The sequence below is a fragment of the Eleutherodactylus coqui genome, chromosome 10 (assembly GCF_035609145.1).
Source record: "Eleutherodactylus coqui strain aEleCoq1 chromosome 10, aEleCoq1.hap1, whole genome shotgun sequence".
Taxonomy (NCBI): domain Eukaryota; kingdom Metazoa; phylum Chordata; class Amphibia; order Anura; family Eleutherodactylidae; genus Eleutherodactylus; species Eleutherodactylus coqui.
In genome coordinates this window covers 64760115-64778853 of record NC_089846.1, presented here as the reverse complement: position 1 = coordinate 64778853, position 18739 = coordinate 64760115, and the positions used below count along the sequence as shown (strand labels likewise).

The window sequence follows — 18739 nt, the reverse complement described above, 5'->3', positions numbered from 1 at the left end:
GAAGGTGCGGTACCCATCCGATGCTATTGCAATATTTACTTCTCTTTAGTATTTGTACGAGTTAAAAAAGGTTCAGCCCCATTGACCACTGTTCTGGTTATTATGTCTCCAGACACAGTATGGTCCCTGTATGTGCCCCACAAATGTAACACTGCACTTCAATAATTTGTGGCATCTGCTCGGGAATTACTGAGTACTATAGGGCTGTATATCTGGGACACATACAGCGACCATGCTGTGCCTAGTCACATGATAACTGTATGATTTATTTCAGTATTTTCATGTAAAAAGCATGCTGCCAAGACTCAGAAAAAGCCAGTGAGTCCTACTTCCCCAGCCTACGCTTAGAGCAAACCTATAAGTCCTTCTTCCCCCATCCACTCATACATAAAGCCTGTGAGTTCTGTTCTCCCTGACCATCCAAAAAGAAAGCCTATGTCGTGCTTCCTCCTCCCACTCATAGAGAAAGCCAGAGTCCTGCTTCATCCTACCCACACAAAGAGCCTCTGAGTTCTGCTTCTGCCGCCCACCCACAGAGAAAGCCTGTGAGTCCCGCTTCCTCCACCTACACATAGAGAAAGCCTGTTAGTCCTGCTCCCTCAGACTACACATAGAGAAAGCCTGTGAGTCCTGCTCCCCAGCCTACACATAGAGAAAGCCTGTGAGTCCTGCTCCCCCCACCCACACATAGAGAAAGCCTGTAAGTCCTGCTCCCCCAGCCTACACATAGAGAAAGCCTGAGAGTCCTGCTTCCCTCTGCCCACACCTAGAGAAAGTCTGAGTTCTTCTTTGCTCATCTACATATAGAGAAAGCTAGAGTCCTGCTGCCTCTACCCCCACTTAGAGAAAGCCTGTGAATCCTGCATCGCCCACTTACACATAGAGAAAGACTGTGAATTTATGAGTGGACAGCGTAAACAGGACTAATAGCCCTTCTTGTTGAGTCCGACTCCTGGCATAAAAATCTACTAATAAAATCTAGACTTTATTCCAGAACATTTACAAGCCATAGTATAAACCTGTATAATAGTAGACAGCTTGTTCTCTATTGCTTAAAATAAAATGTTAGGGGTAGGCAAACGTAAAAAGTTAGTACTAAATTCCACCCAGTCTCCAAAATTCATTCCCAAGGCCTTTCTTATCTCCTTATTATCAGTGTAGAGAAGAGCCTTCCCATTCAGATTATTCTTTTTTATCAGATTTCTGTATTGAGGGAGATTCTCTGGTAGTATATTCAGCTCGCTCATCTAAAGGGGGAGAAGATAAAACATACATGAGATGAAGGTATACTTAGACTAAAAATAAAATTGCATGGTGTGACTGAGATGCCATATTGCATGGAAGAGACAGCGCTTCTCTTGTCCATGTCTGGTATTAAAGCTCAGCCCCATTCAAGTGTATGGGTTTAGCTGCAAGACCAGGCAGAGCCCAGGAACAAGAATGACGCTATTTGTGGTAAGAAAAAAGTCCCAGAAAATTGGAGAAGGGCAAATGTTGTCCCTATCTTCAAAAAGGGGAGAAGGTGAATCCAGGAAAATACAGGCCTGTGAGCCTGACTTCTATACCAGGAAGATCTCCCAAAAAATTATTGAACAGCATGTACTCAAGTACTTGCATGAGAATGCAGTAATTAATCAGAGCAAATATGGGTTTGTAACAAACAAGTCATGCCAGACTAATCTAATTTCCTTCTATGACAGAATCATTGACTTGGTTGATCAGAAAAATGTGGTATATATAGTATGTCTTGACTTCAGCAAAGCATGTGACAACGTATCTCATACCATCCTTATTGAAAAAATGACAAAATATGGGATTGATAAGGCAATTGTTAAGTGGATTCACAACTGGTTTAGTGATCATATTCAACCCCTTAATGTCACAGGACATAAGGTTACATTATGGCAGCATGGTACTTAACGCAACATGATGTAACCTCACGTCATGTGGATGCCGCAGGATCAAAAGCCTCCCGCTGCAACAGCAGGGGGGTGCATAAGGACAGTGACACCCCCCCCCCCGCAGTTAACCCCTTACATGCCGTGATCTATGTAGATCGTGGCATGTAAAGGTTTCACAGAGGGAGGGTGCTCCCTCTGTGATGTCATCAGAGGGCCAACGGGTTGCCATGGCAATAGGATGCCTGATACAGGCATCCTGCTTTTTCATTGCTTATGATCACTTTTACAAGCGATAAGGCATTGCAGGACATAAGTCCTGCAATGCCTTATAATAGTGATCAAGGTGCTATAGATCATGTTCCCTTCAGGAACATAAAAGAGTGTAAAAAACAATAAAAAACCCTCTTTTGCTCATTTTTCCCTATTTGTATGAAATAAATAATAAAAGTGTTTAAAAAACCACATATGTGGTATCATCGTGTCCATAATTGCCTGTACTATAATTTGAGCACACTAATTATCCTGCACAAAAAAACGTTAAAAAACAGAGAAAAAATGCTTATTTAATTTGTTTTACCCTCCACAGAATAGACTTGCTAAAAGATACTGTTTATTAAATAAAATTTAAAACCGTAAAGACGTGGGGCACATGTTATGCCAGAGGGGGAGGTATACGACAGAGTGAGTACACACACCTGATGTATGCCTCTCCCTCTGGCATAACATGTGCCCCACGTCTATATGGTTTTAAATTGAATTAATAAAGAGTATCTTTTAGCAAGTCTATTCTGTGAAGGGCCAATTGATTATATTATAGACTATTACTTCCTCTGTGAATCCCCATTTAATTTGTTTTACCTCTCAAAGCGCAATAAAAGCTATCAAAAAGCCATATGTACCCCAAAATGGTAAAAATAAAAATTACAGCTCATGATACAAAAACAAGCCTCACAGAGCTCCATCCATGGAAAAATAAAAAAGTTATGTGACTTTGAATGCGATGATGCAAAAATAATTTTAATTTCCAAAAAAAGGGTTTATTGTGCAAAAGTGTAAAAAAACTAAAAAATATATATTGTTTTTGGTATCGTTGTAATCATACCAACCCGCAGAAAAAAATGTGTTGTATCATTTATGCCGTATGATTGACGCTGTATAAAAATAAAATGGCAGAATTCATACGTTTTCTCTCCCTGCTTTTAAAAAAGAAAAATGTTTTACAATACATTATATGCACCCAAAAATGGTGCGAATAAAAACTATAGTTCACTGCACAAAAAACAAGCCTTTATATGGCCATGTCGATGGAAAAATAAAAAAGTTATGGCTAGAGATGAGCGAGTATACTCGCTAAGGCACATTACTCGAGCGAGTAGTGCCTTAGCTGAGTATCTCCCCGCTCGTCTCTAAAGATTCGGGGGCCGGCGAGGGGCGGGGAGCTGCGGGGGAGAGCGGGGAGGAACGGAAGGGAGATCTCTCTCTCCCTCCCCCCCCCCCCCCCCCGCTCCCCCCCGCAACTCACCTGTCACCGGCGCCAGCCCCCGAGTCTTTAGAGACGAGCGGGGAGATACTTGGCTAAGGCACTACTCGCTCGAGTAATGTGCCTTAGCGAGTATACTCACTCATCTTTAGTTATGGCTCTTGAAAAGTGGAAATGAAAATCCCCCAAAAATCATTGCGTCCTTAAAGGGGTTGTCCCGCGAAAGCAAGTGGGTCTATACACTTCTGTATGGCCATATTAATGCACTTTGTAATGTACATTGTGCATTAATTATGAGCCATACAGAAGTTATCAGAAATTATTCACTTACCTGTTCCGTTGCTAGCGTCCTCGTTTCCATGGTGCCGTCTAATTTTCAGCGTCTAATCTCCGGATTAGACGCGCTTGCACAGTCCGGTCTTCTTCTTTTCTGAATGGGGCCGCTCGTGCCGGAGAGCGGCTCCGTGTAGCTCCGCCCCGTCACGTACCGATTCCAGCCAATCAGGAGGCTGGAATCAGCAATGGACCGCACAGAAGCCCTGCGGTCCACCGAGGGAGAAGATCCCGGCGGCCATCTTCAGCCGGTAAGTAAGAAGTCACCGGAGCGCGGGGATTCAGGTAAGCGCTGTGCGGATTTTTTTTTAGGTCCCTGCATCGGGTTTGTCTCGCGCCGAACGGGGGGGCTGTTGAAAAAAAAAAAAAACGTTTCGGCGCGGGACAACCCCTTTAAGTCCAAAATAGGCCATGTCCTTCAATTGGAAGAATGCGTCAAGTAGGGAACCACAAGGCTCTTCTGTGGGCCCAGTGTGTCAGGTTGTGCTCCTGGCACCTGTAGTTCTATGGGTTTCAAGGAGCACATTTCCACAGATGTGCGATGTTTGAGCTGGCTGGGTGTGGAGTTCTCAAGCCAGCCAACCACCAGCGGTCTGCTGCACATAAATACTAGCAGGGTTGTTGGCTTGTCAGAGTAGGCACTCACGAGACAACAACCCCGTGAGTTCTGCCTGCAAGCCGGGCGATCGTCCCACGCTGGAACCTATGGGCTTAGCTCGGCCTAGATGGAAAATGATCCAAGCAGAACAAGACACAGTTCACACTACTGCTTGCTTACATAAACCCTGTTTCATACATTATACAGAGCACAGCTCCATACAGCAGGCACATGGCAGAGGGATGATGCCACATGGTAACTGTATGGAGGAGATGGCAATTTATGGGCTGTGCCACAGCTGCTGGCTACATGTTGCATTTCTAATAAAGGAATTTTCCTGGACTGAAATATTGATGACCTATCCTTAGCTCTACAGCCTCTTCTGTGGCCAGAATCCCGGAAAAACCCCTCTAAAGGCTCACTCCCACAAGCGTATTTGAATTGAGTATTACACGGGTGATGCACGTGGGCATAATACACGGTGAATGAAGTCAATGAAAATACATTGATTTTCATTAACCCATGCAGACTGGCATTGGTACTGGTGTACCTTGACGCCACTGGAAGCTAGGGGCAGACCTGGGTTTGCAGGAGTTAACGCCCCCTGTCGAGCCCCTAGCTTCTGATTGGCTGTACCACTGGCGTTTTTTAAATGCGTATAATATGCTCATTAAAGAAAAAAAGCTGCATGTCCTATTTTACAGTGTATTAAGCGAGAGTGCCTTTTGCTCTCTATGGTCGCATAATAAACGCCGCAGATATGCAGTTACAATGCGTATGTGCGGCGTTTAATATGCAACGCTTCTAAGAGACAGAGCGGGGAATTGGAAAAAAAATAGTCACACTGTGCATGACAGCGTGCGTGAGATACTCTGTCATGCGCAGTGCACAATCGCTGCCCTATGCAGCGATAGCCGGCTCATCGGCAGCTCAGAGAATGCTAAAATGCTGCGGAATACACATGGCATTTTAAAGGGGTTGTCCCGCGGCAGCAAGTGGGTCTATACACTTCTGTATGGCCATATTAATGCACTTTGTAATGTACATTGTGCATTAATTATGAGCCATACAGAAGTTATAAAAAGTTTTTTACTTACCTGCTCCGTTGCTAGCGTCCTCGTTCCCATGGAGCCGACTAATTTTCGCCCTCCGATGGCCAAATTAGCCGCGCTTGTGCAGTCCGGGTCTTCTGCTCTCTTCAATGGAGCCGCTCGTGCAGAATGCCGGCTCCGTGTAGCTCCGCCCCGTCACGTGCCGATTCCAGCCAATCAGGAGGCTGGAATCGGCAATGGACCGCACAGAAGAGCTGCGGTCCACGGAGGAAGAGGATCCCGGCGGCCATCTTCACCGGTAAGTATAGAAGTCACCGGAGCGCGGGGTTTCAGGTAAGCGCTCCGGTAAGCTTTCTTTAGGTCCCTGCATCGGGGTTGTCTCGCGCCGACCGAGGGGGGGGGGTTGAAAAAAAACAAACCCGTTTCGGCGCGGGACAACCCCTTTAAGCATACACTTGAGGGAATGAGCCCTTGGTCTAACAATCCTTTAACTGGTAGGAGAGTGACTGTCAACTTTATCACCTAAAATCTTTAACTTTCTATGCCACAGTTCAAACGCATTGTGCCTATTAACAGAATACATTAATTTTAATCACTCTTCTTGTTTTGATGAGAAATTGGTGCAAATACAACCACCTTTACCTTGGCAGCTATGAATTGTATAAGACAATGAATAGGCGGTTAAATGGGTTGTCTCAGAGTATATATTTTTTTTTTAAGTGGCCGGGCATGTGATAAAATAACAACAGAACCCTTTCCAATCCAATTAGTATCCTGGTTTTCCTAGGGGGCTTACTCTTTTTCTGCTGTTATACAATGGTGCTATCTGCTGGCTAAAACCAGTACTGCATGAGGTGACACGTTGGAAAAGCTCGGACAGCAGAGAGGCTGGCAATATACAGTAAGAGAACCCCAACGGGCGTCTTCCAACATCGAAGCTTTACAGCCTTAAATCATAATGTGTTTAGACATCAGACAGTGGATTGGAAAGGGTTAATATTTTGCACATATTTTGAAATCACTCTTTTATAGCGATTGGAAAGCAAAAAATTACTAACCTTTTCACAGACAGCATCTGTACTCATTCCCAGTAGAAACTTCCTAGTCAATATTTTCTCTTTTTTGAACCTTAGGAAGTTATAACTACCTTGTAGAAGTTCAATTTTCCTCTTAATGGTACAGTCTAAATTGATAGTGAATGGCAAAAAAGTGTTGGCATCTTCCACTGTGAATTTTGCATCATTTAGTAAATCGTAGAAGATATCTGGATCTCCATCTAACTCCAGAAGCTGTTTCAGACCTTTCCTGTTCACATGCATTGTTTCCAATGACTTTTCATAAACATCCCAAAGAAAGGTGTTAGAATAAGAAGAATTTTCGGATTTCCTGCTTTGTTGCTCATCTTCAATGCACTGTAATATCCAACTGAGGGAACACGGCCATTGAGCAGCCAGTATTACCCACTTTGTCACCTTATCAGGCTTTATGTTTTTATTATCCTTGATCATCAGTCTGACAGTTATGATAATGCTGGTTACCAACCTCCTCATGTTGATAACATTGCCAGTAATACATTTAAGACATATCCCCGAATTCAGGGAGTTCCAAGCTTCTTTTATTAAATTATTTGCTTTTTGGTCTTGTTCCTTAAAGTCTTGATTATCAGAGTCAACTTTCACATCACAGAGAAGTTCACATTTGACAGATTTTTTGGAAGAGTTTTTCTTATATTCAATTAGTGTTTTCTTACCATCAATTATATGATTTAGATGATAGGATATACTTTTTTCATTCATTTGGGGTATCGAAAAAGGTAATGTTACAACTCGATTCAAGAACAGATAGCCATTGTTCGCCATGCCTTTCAGCTGGTCTGATTTTTCAACACATTCAACAATGATACCAGGGTCTACAGCCAAGATGGATATAAAGGGAGCATCGGGATTAGATAGTAGAATATTTATAGCATTTAAGACCTCGACCACCCTGTTTGGCATACAATTGTCCAATTTGATGATCTCTATGATGACTCTGATTTTTTGCTTTTGGAATATTTCCATCAATTGAAGATAAGAGGTGATAATTTCAATCTCCTTCTTCACATCAGCCATGAAGCCCAACTGGGAGCTCATGTCTTTTGTCTTCAGTTTGCGCAGCACTTTGACTCTTTGAGTCACAATTAAATTTTTAATCACTTCGAAGACTGTTATTAATGGTTTCACTGCACAAATGCCAAACATACTTAAAACTATGCCCAACATCAAACCTAGAGCTCCTTCTGAAATTAAAACACAACCAAAGAGCACCAAAGAGAACATACATATTGTAAAAATCCAAATAGGGATAAAATGCAGAATATTCTTAGAAACCCATTCTTTTCCAGAGCTTGACTTTTTAATTTTCTTGTGCAATGCACGATAAATGCTAAGAGGTATGAGGCCAAATTCATTCTCAATACGATCACAGAGAGTTGTAACCAGTCCGGCCCATAGCTGGTCACTACCTGTGCATTCCCAGGCACTGAACCTTACAAAGACAAAATGGATACTTTTACGTTCTTCATGCCTTTTTGTGATGACAGGATTATAAAATAGCATGAGAAGCATGATATTGAAAAGATCCCATCCTCTTAATCCCCCTTTTTTGCCTACGACTTCTTTTTGCCATTTAAATTCGTTCAGGTGTTCTGTAATAGAAATAAATAAAACTCATACTTAGTCCTTTGACTGATGTAAAAACAAAAACAAGACATTTAAAAAAGTTAGCATTAGGTCACAATATGTTAGTTAGACTTAGCTTAGGGTGTGGATGAATGTATATATATATGGAAGTTATACTTTGTCGATGGGTTCTAAGTCATGAAGAACATGCATTTCCTATAGAGCCCTCTTGAATTTCAAGAGTCTTACTTAGTAATGTTTTCATTTTGTTTTTTGGAAAGTGGTTTGAGTATTGAGTATTGTCAAAGACCACACCTGGTGTCTTTCAGAATTAATTTTGGTTATGTTATGTCCGTGTAGGGCACAACTACAATGCCCTCCATAAACGTCACACCAAGACATGATAATGTCCGTAATGGACCAACATTTACTTGTACCTTGTCACTTAAACAAGAGAAACACAAGGGAGGGAATACTTTCCCTAACCAACTACAGCTTGGTGAACCCTGCCTAAAAGCAAGGTTATTATCTAGTCTGTCCCTATATGGAGGATAGGAAATGACATGCATATAGTAGATGGAAATCTAACAGTATTAGGTGCAAAGGTACATAGCTGACAGGAGTCCACAGCCACAACAAACACCACAGACAGACAGAGTACAGGCATCCGACAACCATTCAGACAAAGGGGACTTAGGAGTCCACACACCAACAGACAGATCGGACTCAGTTGTCTGCACATCAATGGACAAAGGGGATTCAGGACTGGACATGTGTTAGATCCACTATTCAGACTAACTCCTTTTTCCCTGGTTCTGGCAGATGTGGGCGTCGTCCTGCTCTTTTTGTAACCTGAGCTAATTCTTTCTTCCAGCACTTCTATAGTTAATTGCTCCAGGGCTTCTCTGCTTAGCTGTAGGATCTTTGCCAATCTCCTCCCTATATAGCTGAGCTGGGGCTTACTTTCTGTTCTTCAGTGTTGTTGTGAGTTCTGCTCTCTGACTTCCTGCTTAGCCCCTGTTTCTGCAGTTCTCCTATTTGAATCCAGTTTCCTGCGCTTTGTCGTTCTGTTTGTTCTTGCATTCGTCTGTCTATAGTCTTCACCCGTTCCTCTGTGTTTCCTTGCAAGCCTGCCTCTTTATTCTTCCCAGTCCTGTTCTGTCTTTTGTTGTATAGGTGTTCTGTCCTGTCAGGGTCAGCTAGCGCCTAAAGGAAGACCGCAGGGTTGTCCTTATCAGGACATCAGCCCTGCTTATAGCAGGATTTTCCTTCTCCCTCATACTAGCTCAGGGCTAGGTACCTTCCCTAGTTCTCATCCCCGGACTGGGTTGCAGCCATCTGGTATCCTACCTCCATACGCTAGAGGATCAGCTGTCAGGCTTGCTGGACTGGTTCATTGCACATCTGGTAGGTTGATGCAGTGGATCCACGTCCACAATCCTAACAGTACACTGAAGCCATGGATCCCACTGACTAACCACAGAGAACCTCCTGAATTGTTCCAGGTGATAATACAGTAATGGAAGTGCCATGTAAAAATCCTGGTGTATCCTCACAATGCGTCTGTCTAAACAGTATTTTTTCCGCTGCAGCGGTACCGCAGTCCTCCGCAGCTGCAGCAACTGCTGTACCATCCCCGCTGGCAGTTTCCACTACTGGGACCGGATCGCCTGGTTATGCTGTCATGCTACAAGGGGGATCCCAGACAATGCTGTGGTTTCATAAATCAGTGTACCCTGCATTTTGAACTTCTGTAACACCTGTTCTGCTCTGATCGTGCCAAAATTGCTTTCATTATGTCCCACCTCGCTGGTCAGGCCCTGACATGGATCAATCCCCTCTGGGAATAGAATGACCCACTGGTTAATGATCTTGGTCTGTTTGTGAAGACCTTCCGTAGGGTTTTTGATGAGCCTGGTCGCTCATCCTCAGCTGCCTCTGCTCTATTATGCCTTCATCAAAATAACCTTACTGTGGACCAATTCGCTATTCAGTTTCATACCCTGGCTTCAGAGCTAGGGTGGAACAATGAAGCTCTAGTAGTTGCATTTTGGGAGGGTCTAGCGGGCCGCATCAAGGATGAATTAGCTGGTTGTGAGGTTCTGACCTCTCCGGACGTTCTGATTTTCCTGGCCATGAGAATTGACCTGCGGTTCCAAGAGAGATCTATGCAAGAGAGGAGATCAATCCGCCTGGCTCCTAGTTTCCAGAGACCACTTACTTCTCCACCGACCGACCGTGAGCCCATGCAGGTGGATCGGCACAGACTATCTGAGGAGGAGCATATACTCAGACGTGTAAAGAATCTGTGCATGTATTGTGGAGATCCAGGTCATTAGGTTCGCGCTTGCTTCCTCAAACCGAGAAACTCCTCCACCTAGGGTCAGTAGGAGAGGCTACCCTAGGTGAGGATCACTCCTCTCCCAGGTTGAATTTACCAGTAACCTTGATTCCTGCTGGTGTCCAGATTTCGGTGGCAGTCTTCCTGGATTCCAGTTTGGCTGGGAACCTTCTACAACAAGCCTTGGTGGATCGCCACCAAATTCCTGTCCGGTGTCTCGAGAGACCTCTGGTGGTGACCTCAGTCAATGGTAATGACCTCTCTGAGACTGTCCAATTTGTCACAGAGCTTTGATAGGCGCAATTCATTTTGAAAGGATTTCCTTCCTGGGGCAACCAGCTCTCTATTCCTGGGTTTAATATGACTGTTTACACAACCCTACCCTGGACTAGAGCACAGGCGAAGTGTTAAGTTGGGGTATCACCTGCTATGCTAAGTGCCTTCTTCTCATTCGTCCAGTTCACTGGGTTACTGTTACCTCAAAACCAGTCAGAGCCTTACAATGGGTTTGTGGATCTTTTTGATTAGAAAGAGGCTGAATGTCTGCCTCCACATCATTCCTACGACTGTCGTATTGAGCTGATGCCTGGTTCTGTACGTCCTCGAGTTTTGAGATGGATCCCGAAAAAGTCTCTGCCATGCTGAATTGACCTCGTCCATCAGGTCTTCGAGCTAATTAGCGTTTTTTGGGTTTTGCAAACTACTATCGACAATTCATTTCTCACTTCCTCTCCCTGACCTCACCCGTAAGGGAGCTGATGGCAAACAATGGTATCCAGAGCCAGAATCTACTTTTCAAGCTCTGAAGTTAGCCTTCTCGTCAGTGTCCGTGCTGAAGGTCGATGCTTCTTCCTCGGGAAAAGGGGCTGTCCTATCGCAAAAAGGTGCATCCGATAAGAGGGTGGCGTGTTTTGTTTTCCAAGTCGTTTTCCACGGCAGATCGGAATTACTTTATAGGAGACTGAACTACTGGCCATCAAGATGGCTCTGGACTTTTCGCGTTTTTTGCTGGAGGGAGCCTTTCACCCCATCATGATTTACACCAACCAGAAGAACTTGGTATATCTACAGACCACTCAGCGGCTCAACTCCTGTCAAGCCTGGTTGTCACTGTTCTTCACGCGGTTTAATTTTATCTTACATTTGCATTCCGCCAACTAGAATGTCAAAGCTGATGCGCTATCTAGAGCATTCGATTGTAATGATTCTGAGGAGATTACACAGTGTATCATGGATCCGGTTAAGATGTAACTGTGGTCCTTGTCCAGGTTAAGGATATCCTGCCTGCAGGTGGAGCGGACTAACCAGATCCTGGCAAGTTATCTTCATCATTTTACTAATACCCATCAAGACGATTGGGTCAGCCTAATGTACTGGGCAGAGTTTTCACATAATCAGCACGTCAGTGACTCTACATTGAATTCTTCCTTTTCCATTGTATATGGGTGTCAACCCAGAATTCCCCTGACAGTCTCTATCAATTCTGAGGTTCCAGCAGCAGCTTCTTCTGCAGAAAACGTTGCCAAGATATGGCAGAAGACCAAAGTGACTTTGGAGAGATTGGACACTTCCATGAAGAGGTATGTCGATCGCAGGCGTTTGCCCCACTCTGCAGTTTGTCCCAGGGGATAAAGTTTGTCTCTCCTCCAAACATATTAGGTTGAGAGTGCCCTCTTATAAGTTCACCCCACGATTTTTGGTCCCGTTTGAGGTTTTGGAGAGAGTAAATTCCGTATGTTACAGGATTCTGCTCCCCCCCCCCCCCTGTGTATCCCCAACCCCTTCCATGTCTATCCCCAACCCCTTCCATGTCTCTGGGCTTAAACCACTTGTGATCAATAGATTTTCCAAAAATCCCAGACCAGTTTCCAGTCTGATCAACCAAGGGAATATCTTTGAGGTGAAAAATATTTTTAATGTCAAGAAGGTTAGGAACAAGTGGACTGGAAGGGCTATGGCCTGGAGGAGAGATTATGTGAGCCCTCCAAGAACATCAATGTCCCTCGTCTGGTTCAGGAATTTCTGCAGAAAAGCAATGGAAGGAGATGGGGCGTAGGGGGAGTTATTGTTAGATCCACTGTTCAGACTAACTCCTCTTACCCTGGTTCTGGAAGATGCGGGTGTTGTCCCGCTCTCCTTGTAGCCTGAGCCTATTCTTACTTTCTTCCAGCACTTGTATTGTTAATCGCTCCAGGGTTTCTCTGCTCAGCTGTACGATCTTTGCCAATCTCCTCCCTATATAGCTGAGCTGGGACTTCCTTTCTGTGCTTCAGTGTTGTTGTGAGTTCTGCTCACTGATTTCCTGTTTAGCTCCTGTTTCTGCAGTTCTCCTATTTGTATCCAGCTTCCTGCGCTTTGTCGTTCTGTTCGTTCTCGCATTCCTCTGTCTATAGTCTTCACCTGTTCCTCTGCGTTTCCTTGCAAGCCTGTCTCTCCCTGCCTCTTTATTCTTCTCAGTCCTGTTCTGTCTTTTGTTGTATAGGTGTTCTGCCCTGTCAGGGGCAGCTAGCGCCTAAAGGAAGAACTCAGGGTCATTCTTATCGGGACGTCAGCCCTGCTTATAGGCAGGGTCTTCCTTCTCCCTCATACTAGCTCAGGGCTAGGTACCTTCCCTAGTTCTCATCCCCGGACTGGATTGCAGCCATCTGGTATCTTATCTCTGCACGCTAGAGGATCAGCTGTCAGGCTTGCTGGACTGTGTCATCGCATATCCAGTAGATTGATGTAGTGGATCCACCTCCACAGTCCTAACAACATGGTTCAAGTGTCTGATGGGATGAAGAGGACACTGGCTTCTGTCCACCTTTGGACAAAGACAACAAACAAGACATGACTCAGGTGTTCAACCACCATTGAACAAGCAGTACAGCACTTAGGTATCTGATTACCAACAGATGGGTGGCACAAACAAGACAGGACTTCGACAAAACATGTATAACACTAGAAAAACAGAAAAGGTTTGCATAGCATGTATACACACAAAAGAATAACCAGCACTCATGTGATTGCGGTATCGGGAATAAATACACATCCATTATCGCTGATTGGTTGGTTTAGGGAAACACTTCCCTGTCAACCAATCAGTCCAGATTGTAAGGAAAGAAGACAGCCCTAGGGTATACCTGGATAAACAAACAATTACCAAGAAAATTGTCAGAGGCAAGAGAATAGCCTAATGGTTATACCCTCTCAAGCACAAAATAATAAAGAATGCAGCACCTTTCACTATAGCCTACCTGAGCTCCCTTGATAAAGCCTTGTGGCGAAACATGTTGGGAGGGCATGTGTTATATGTTTTTTAGATTAGGTTTAGGGATGGCTCCACAATATAATATATGTTTATAGATAGCCAGGCATCTAGGCAGTCAGTCCCTTTGTGGTTTAATAGAGACTTCTCTGGCTGCCAAAAGTTACACCATTTCCCAAAACACTGCATGCTGTGTGTGTATACTAAAGACCACTCTGACATTGCTAATCTCTATAACACCTGTGTTCAATGCACAATCAGCAAGGCAGTGTACTGGATAAGACAGCAGACCAGTATTCTAGCACAGGAGCTCATTTGCTATATGAATATACAGAGATCTCTCTATGTCAGAACTATGATTAAGATATAATTAGCATAGCAATGTACTGAATCTTATATTTTGGCTGCTTCTTATAGCATCTCTATCAACTAACACCCTGTGTGTCCCAGTATTGGCTGCCTGCAGTTATGTAGTTTCCCTAAGGACAGCATGCTGTGTGAATATGATAATGTCTGCTTGCATAGTACCTCTATTAACTCACACTTTTGTATCATACCCTTTCAGCTTGCCTAGCTAACATACACTTAGTTCCTCTATGGACATACTCCAGATCTAGTTCAACCACCTACTCTTTTATTTTAAAGTGCCTTTGTCCTTTTTTGAGCGCATACACGTTAATAAAGTATAGAATTATGTTGTGTTTAGGAGAGTATAACCATTAGGCTATTCTCTTGCCTCTGACAATTTTCTTGGTAACCAATTAGTCCATGCACCACAGGTCAGATAGAACTAGGGAAGAGAAAGAGGGAACATAAAACACTGAGGGATTCCTGACAAATGACATCCAAGGAAACTTCTGCAGTGACAGGAAACACTGACAGATGACACCCAAGGGAACCTCTGCAATGACAAGTGACCCAGAGGGATTTCTGACAGACCTGTCCTAAAGCACCTTCTGCAGCGACTGGAAAGAGGCATTCAACAGTGCCCAAAGCACGGTCACGTAGACCAGTCTGATGTAGAGACATCACCCCATTTCCACTTCCTGATTGTGGCTGGCACAGTGCAACAGGTTATTTCTTAAGCTCTGCTACATGCAGGTATATAGTGGTCTACAACCTCAGTGACTGTATTCTCTCTCTGTAGTAGATCCAATCTGTAGCATATACCAGAGATACAAGATATTACTGCAGGATACATGGAATATACTGGGGGCTCCACAATAACATATACTATACTAAGTGGTGTTATACACTGACATGTAATATATACTAATTGACTATTGCCATGTCTCCAAATCTTGGAGCACTAAGCCGTGAACGGCATGCATTTCAAGCCGAATCCTCGTCTCGACAGTTCTTAAAACATTTACAACCACTTTTCCAAACATTTTATGTTCATGTAGTGAACATCAGGTCAATCTAGTATTGAAAATATCCTCACCTTTTAATGTGAAACTTTTGTATGTGAGTTTCTGTTGCCTTTCAGATTCTTTCAGGTGTACTGCAATAGAAATAAATTAAATCTATACTTGATCCTTTAATTGATATAAAAACAAGACATTCAAAAAAAAGCTAACATTAAGTCACAATGTAATAGTTATCCAAAGCTTGGGGTCAGGCGAAAGCACAGCAAGTAATATGGAGCCAACAAGGCGTGGACTTATATACATAGCAGTTATTCATGGGTTCTAACTGCAGTTAGTAATAACAAGAATCCACTGTAGAGGAATCAGGAATTTCATTGGCTCTTTTCGTTTTACACATTTTTTCAGGTGCTTTTTGGAAAGTGGTTTGATAGTTGATAAAGTCCACGTCTGCTATTTTTCCAAAGCAAATTGAGCCCTGAGGAAGCTACAAAGATGGCGATATGTATGGAGAGACGCGCTAATCCTGGACATCTCTATGGTATCTGTATCAATGTCTAACTATACCTATTAATGTGGTATTCTGTCAAGACTTAGGGCGCCTACCCACTTGCGTTTGCGATTTTCGTGCGTGAAAAACGCAGCGTTTTCCGCGCGTTTTTCGCGGCTTTTTCGCGCCTTTTCCGTTAATTTCCATTGACATTCATGGGTGCATTAAGAGAAAAATAAGGACACATATGCAACTGACAGTTCCTATGTTAAAAATTGCAACGGACCGAAAAAAAAACGCAAATGGACAAGAACACATTCTATCCTAATTGCTCTTCAGAAAAAACGCAAAACGCAAAGGAAAAAAAATCGCAAGTGGGTAGGCGCCCTTATGCTTATATTGCAATGTATGCATTTTATTGAGATGTTCTAGTTGCAATCAAAATGATTCAACACACTATTACCACAGACTTTGGGCAGACGTTGTTTTCTTCCTGGAGATGCATTTTGCCCCTGCCTCCACGCCAACCTTCTTCCATCAAAATTATCCAACACACTACCTGGCTTTCACACGGGAAGAAAAGAGAGGCATGGAGATATCTAGGCGAGCATCCTTCGCTCCACAGGAGATCCACCGGGACCCTGAGGTTCCTAATAATTTCTGTTACCCTTAATGGATCACAAGTCGCATTTGTTAATTATGCCCCTAATTCTAAACAACTCCCCTTATTGCATAACCTACTATTCACGTGGCTCCCTCGCTTCAAATGCCCATTTATAGTGGGTGGAGATTGCAAGTTAGCACTAGACACTTCCCTTGATAAATCTAATTCAGATAGGTCAAAACTTATCCCCCACCAACTGCCTCAGCCCATCGATTTGCTAAATTCCTACTGTTACGGTATACTACCCTTGATACGCCTAGATCTACCTCATAACCCCTGTCCCTGCCTACTTGCCTCCACTCCTGGCTAACCCCAGGCAGGCAACTGGGCGGCGGTCCCTACTCTCACTAGGGACCGAAAAAGGGACGCTGGCATACCTGGATGGAAGGGCATAATACCAACAGAAAAGGCCGATGTAATTAACCAACACGAACAATACTAAGCAGAACTAAGGCAGATGGAAAAACCTGGCGGATAATAGCAACGTATAGGAGACCAGATGACAGAAGCAGGAGACCAACCGAGGCAGACTAGCTAGCACACTGAGGGAAACCAGTAGCTGACAGTGATTGCAAGTCTCTGCCCGACCTCTAAACAAAAGCCTCCGCCCAGGGGCGGAGGGAGGGAGACGGCCAATTCCCAACAGACATAATAAAAGGGAGCTCGTCCACGCCGCCCACGCTGGCCAGGCACCCGCGCCCCCCCGGCAGCCAGACAACAAGCCGAGGGGACGCGCCCCAACTGCAGGACCCCACACACCGCCGCCCTGGGAGGACAAGCAACTGCCGCATGGTAACACCTACAGTCCTATGACCTAGTAGACATATGGTGGAACTCTCACCCCACGGATAGAGACTATATATACTACTCTGTAGCACATAATGTATACACAAGTATAGACCATGTTTTCACTCAGACTAGATTTTTCCCCAAAATTATCGAAGCAAAAATTTTGTTCTGTTCCTGGTTAGACCATTCCCCATATTCAATTTCTTTTACAGATCTCGCTAGCTAGCAGCTCTCATGGGGGAAAAAATATATATAACTGCAAGGCTGCAGGATTGGTGGATTTTCAACCCCAGTATGATGATGATTATCCGTTCAGTCGCATCCGACCCTTAGTCATTCCATGGATGAATGTTCTCCACGCATTTCTGTCTTTCACCGATTCTTTCAGTTCAGCCATTGATATTTTCATTGTGGCCTTAATTCTATCTAGCCATCTTGTTTTTTGTTGTCCTGATCTTCTCTTTCCTCTGACCTTGCCAAGCATCAGTACTGTTTCCAGTAAGTTAGCGCACATCACGTATCCAAAAAAGGAGATCAGCTGTTTGATGATTTTGCCCTCTAGTGATATTTTCGGTTTGATGTGATCTAACACTACGTTGTCCGTTGTCATGGCAGTCCAAGGTATCCGTAGCATTCTCCTCCAGCACCATAGTTCAAACGCATCAATTTTCCTTCTGTCTGTTTTTCTGAGCGTCCAACATTCACACCCATACGTCGTTATGGGAAAGACGATTGCATTGACCAGTCTGGTTTTTGTCGCAATGCTAATATCCTTGCTTTTCCAGATCTTTTCCATTGCATTGCATTCCTACCAATTGTAATCCGTCTCTTGATCTCAGGTCCAGATTGCCGGTTGAAATTGATTTTGGATCCAAGGAAGATGAAATCTTGGACCGTCTCGACTTCTTCGTTGTTAATTCTAATGTTCACTTTACCGTTGCCTACCGGGGTCATGACTTTCGTTTTCTTGCTGTTGAAGTACAATCCCATGTGTTCACTTTCCTTTTGCGCTCGTTGGATAACGTATTCCAGGTCCCTTTCACTTTCCGTAAGCAGGGTGGTGTCATCTGCATATCGGAGGTTGTTGACATTTCTGCCACCGATTTTGACTTTTAATAATTTGGCCAAATTGTATCGCTTTATGATTTTTCTGCGTACAGATTGAAAAGGACTGGTAATAGAATGCAGCCTTGCCATACGCCTTTCTCGATTCAGAACCAATCAGTGTTTCCATAAGCTGTCCTGACTGTTGCTTTTTGGTTGTTGTAAAGCGACCTTATAAGCTGTTCAATATGTTCTTGGATGCCCACTTGCTTCAGACACTTCCAAAGCTTGTCATGTTCGACACAGTCAAAAGCTTTCCTGTAAGCTATGAAACACATGTACACATCCTTTTGATACCCCCAGGTCTTCTCCATTATCCAGTGCAGGTTCGCAATTTGGTCTCTAGTGCCACGTCCTTTGTAGAAGCCAGCTTGAACCTCTGGCAGTTCCCGATCAACAATTGTCGCAATGCACTTTTGTATGATCTTTAAAAGAATTTTGCTTGCATGAGGTATGAGGGCGATGGTGCAGTGATTGGAACATTCTTGATCATCACCTTTTTTTGGAAGTGTGATGAAGACAGATCTTGTCCAGTCTTTGGGCAATGATTTGGAGCTCTAGATCTTTTGATTTAGGTCGGTTGGGATCTTGACGGACAGTGGTATGAGCAGTTTGTCTGCTATGTGATCAATGCCCGAAGTTTTCCTGTTTGGTAGTTGTTTCAGGGCCCATGTGACTTCTTCCTCCAGAATGCCAAGTTCTTTTTCTTCTTG

At 43.9% G+C, this 18739-nt stretch overlaps 1 protein-coding gene across 1 annotated transcript; it reads right to left on the bottom strand.

Annotated features, from left to right (window-relative positions):
* Positions 1 to 1052: 1052 nt before the first annotated feature.
* Positions 1053 to 18119, bottom strand: LOC136581077 (NTPase KAP family P-loop domain-containing protein 1-like). The gene is made up of 3 exons (XM_066582067.1): positions 17735 to 18119; positions 6423 to 8050; positions 1053 to 1247 (listed from the first exon to the last, which is right to left on the bottom strand). The coding sequence occupies exons 1-3, from the start codon at positions 18117 to 18119 to the stop codon at positions 1053 to 1055; spliced, it is 2208 nt and encodes a 735-aa protein (XP_066438164.1).
* Between the last annotated feature and the right edge of the window lie 620 nt (positions 18120 to 18739).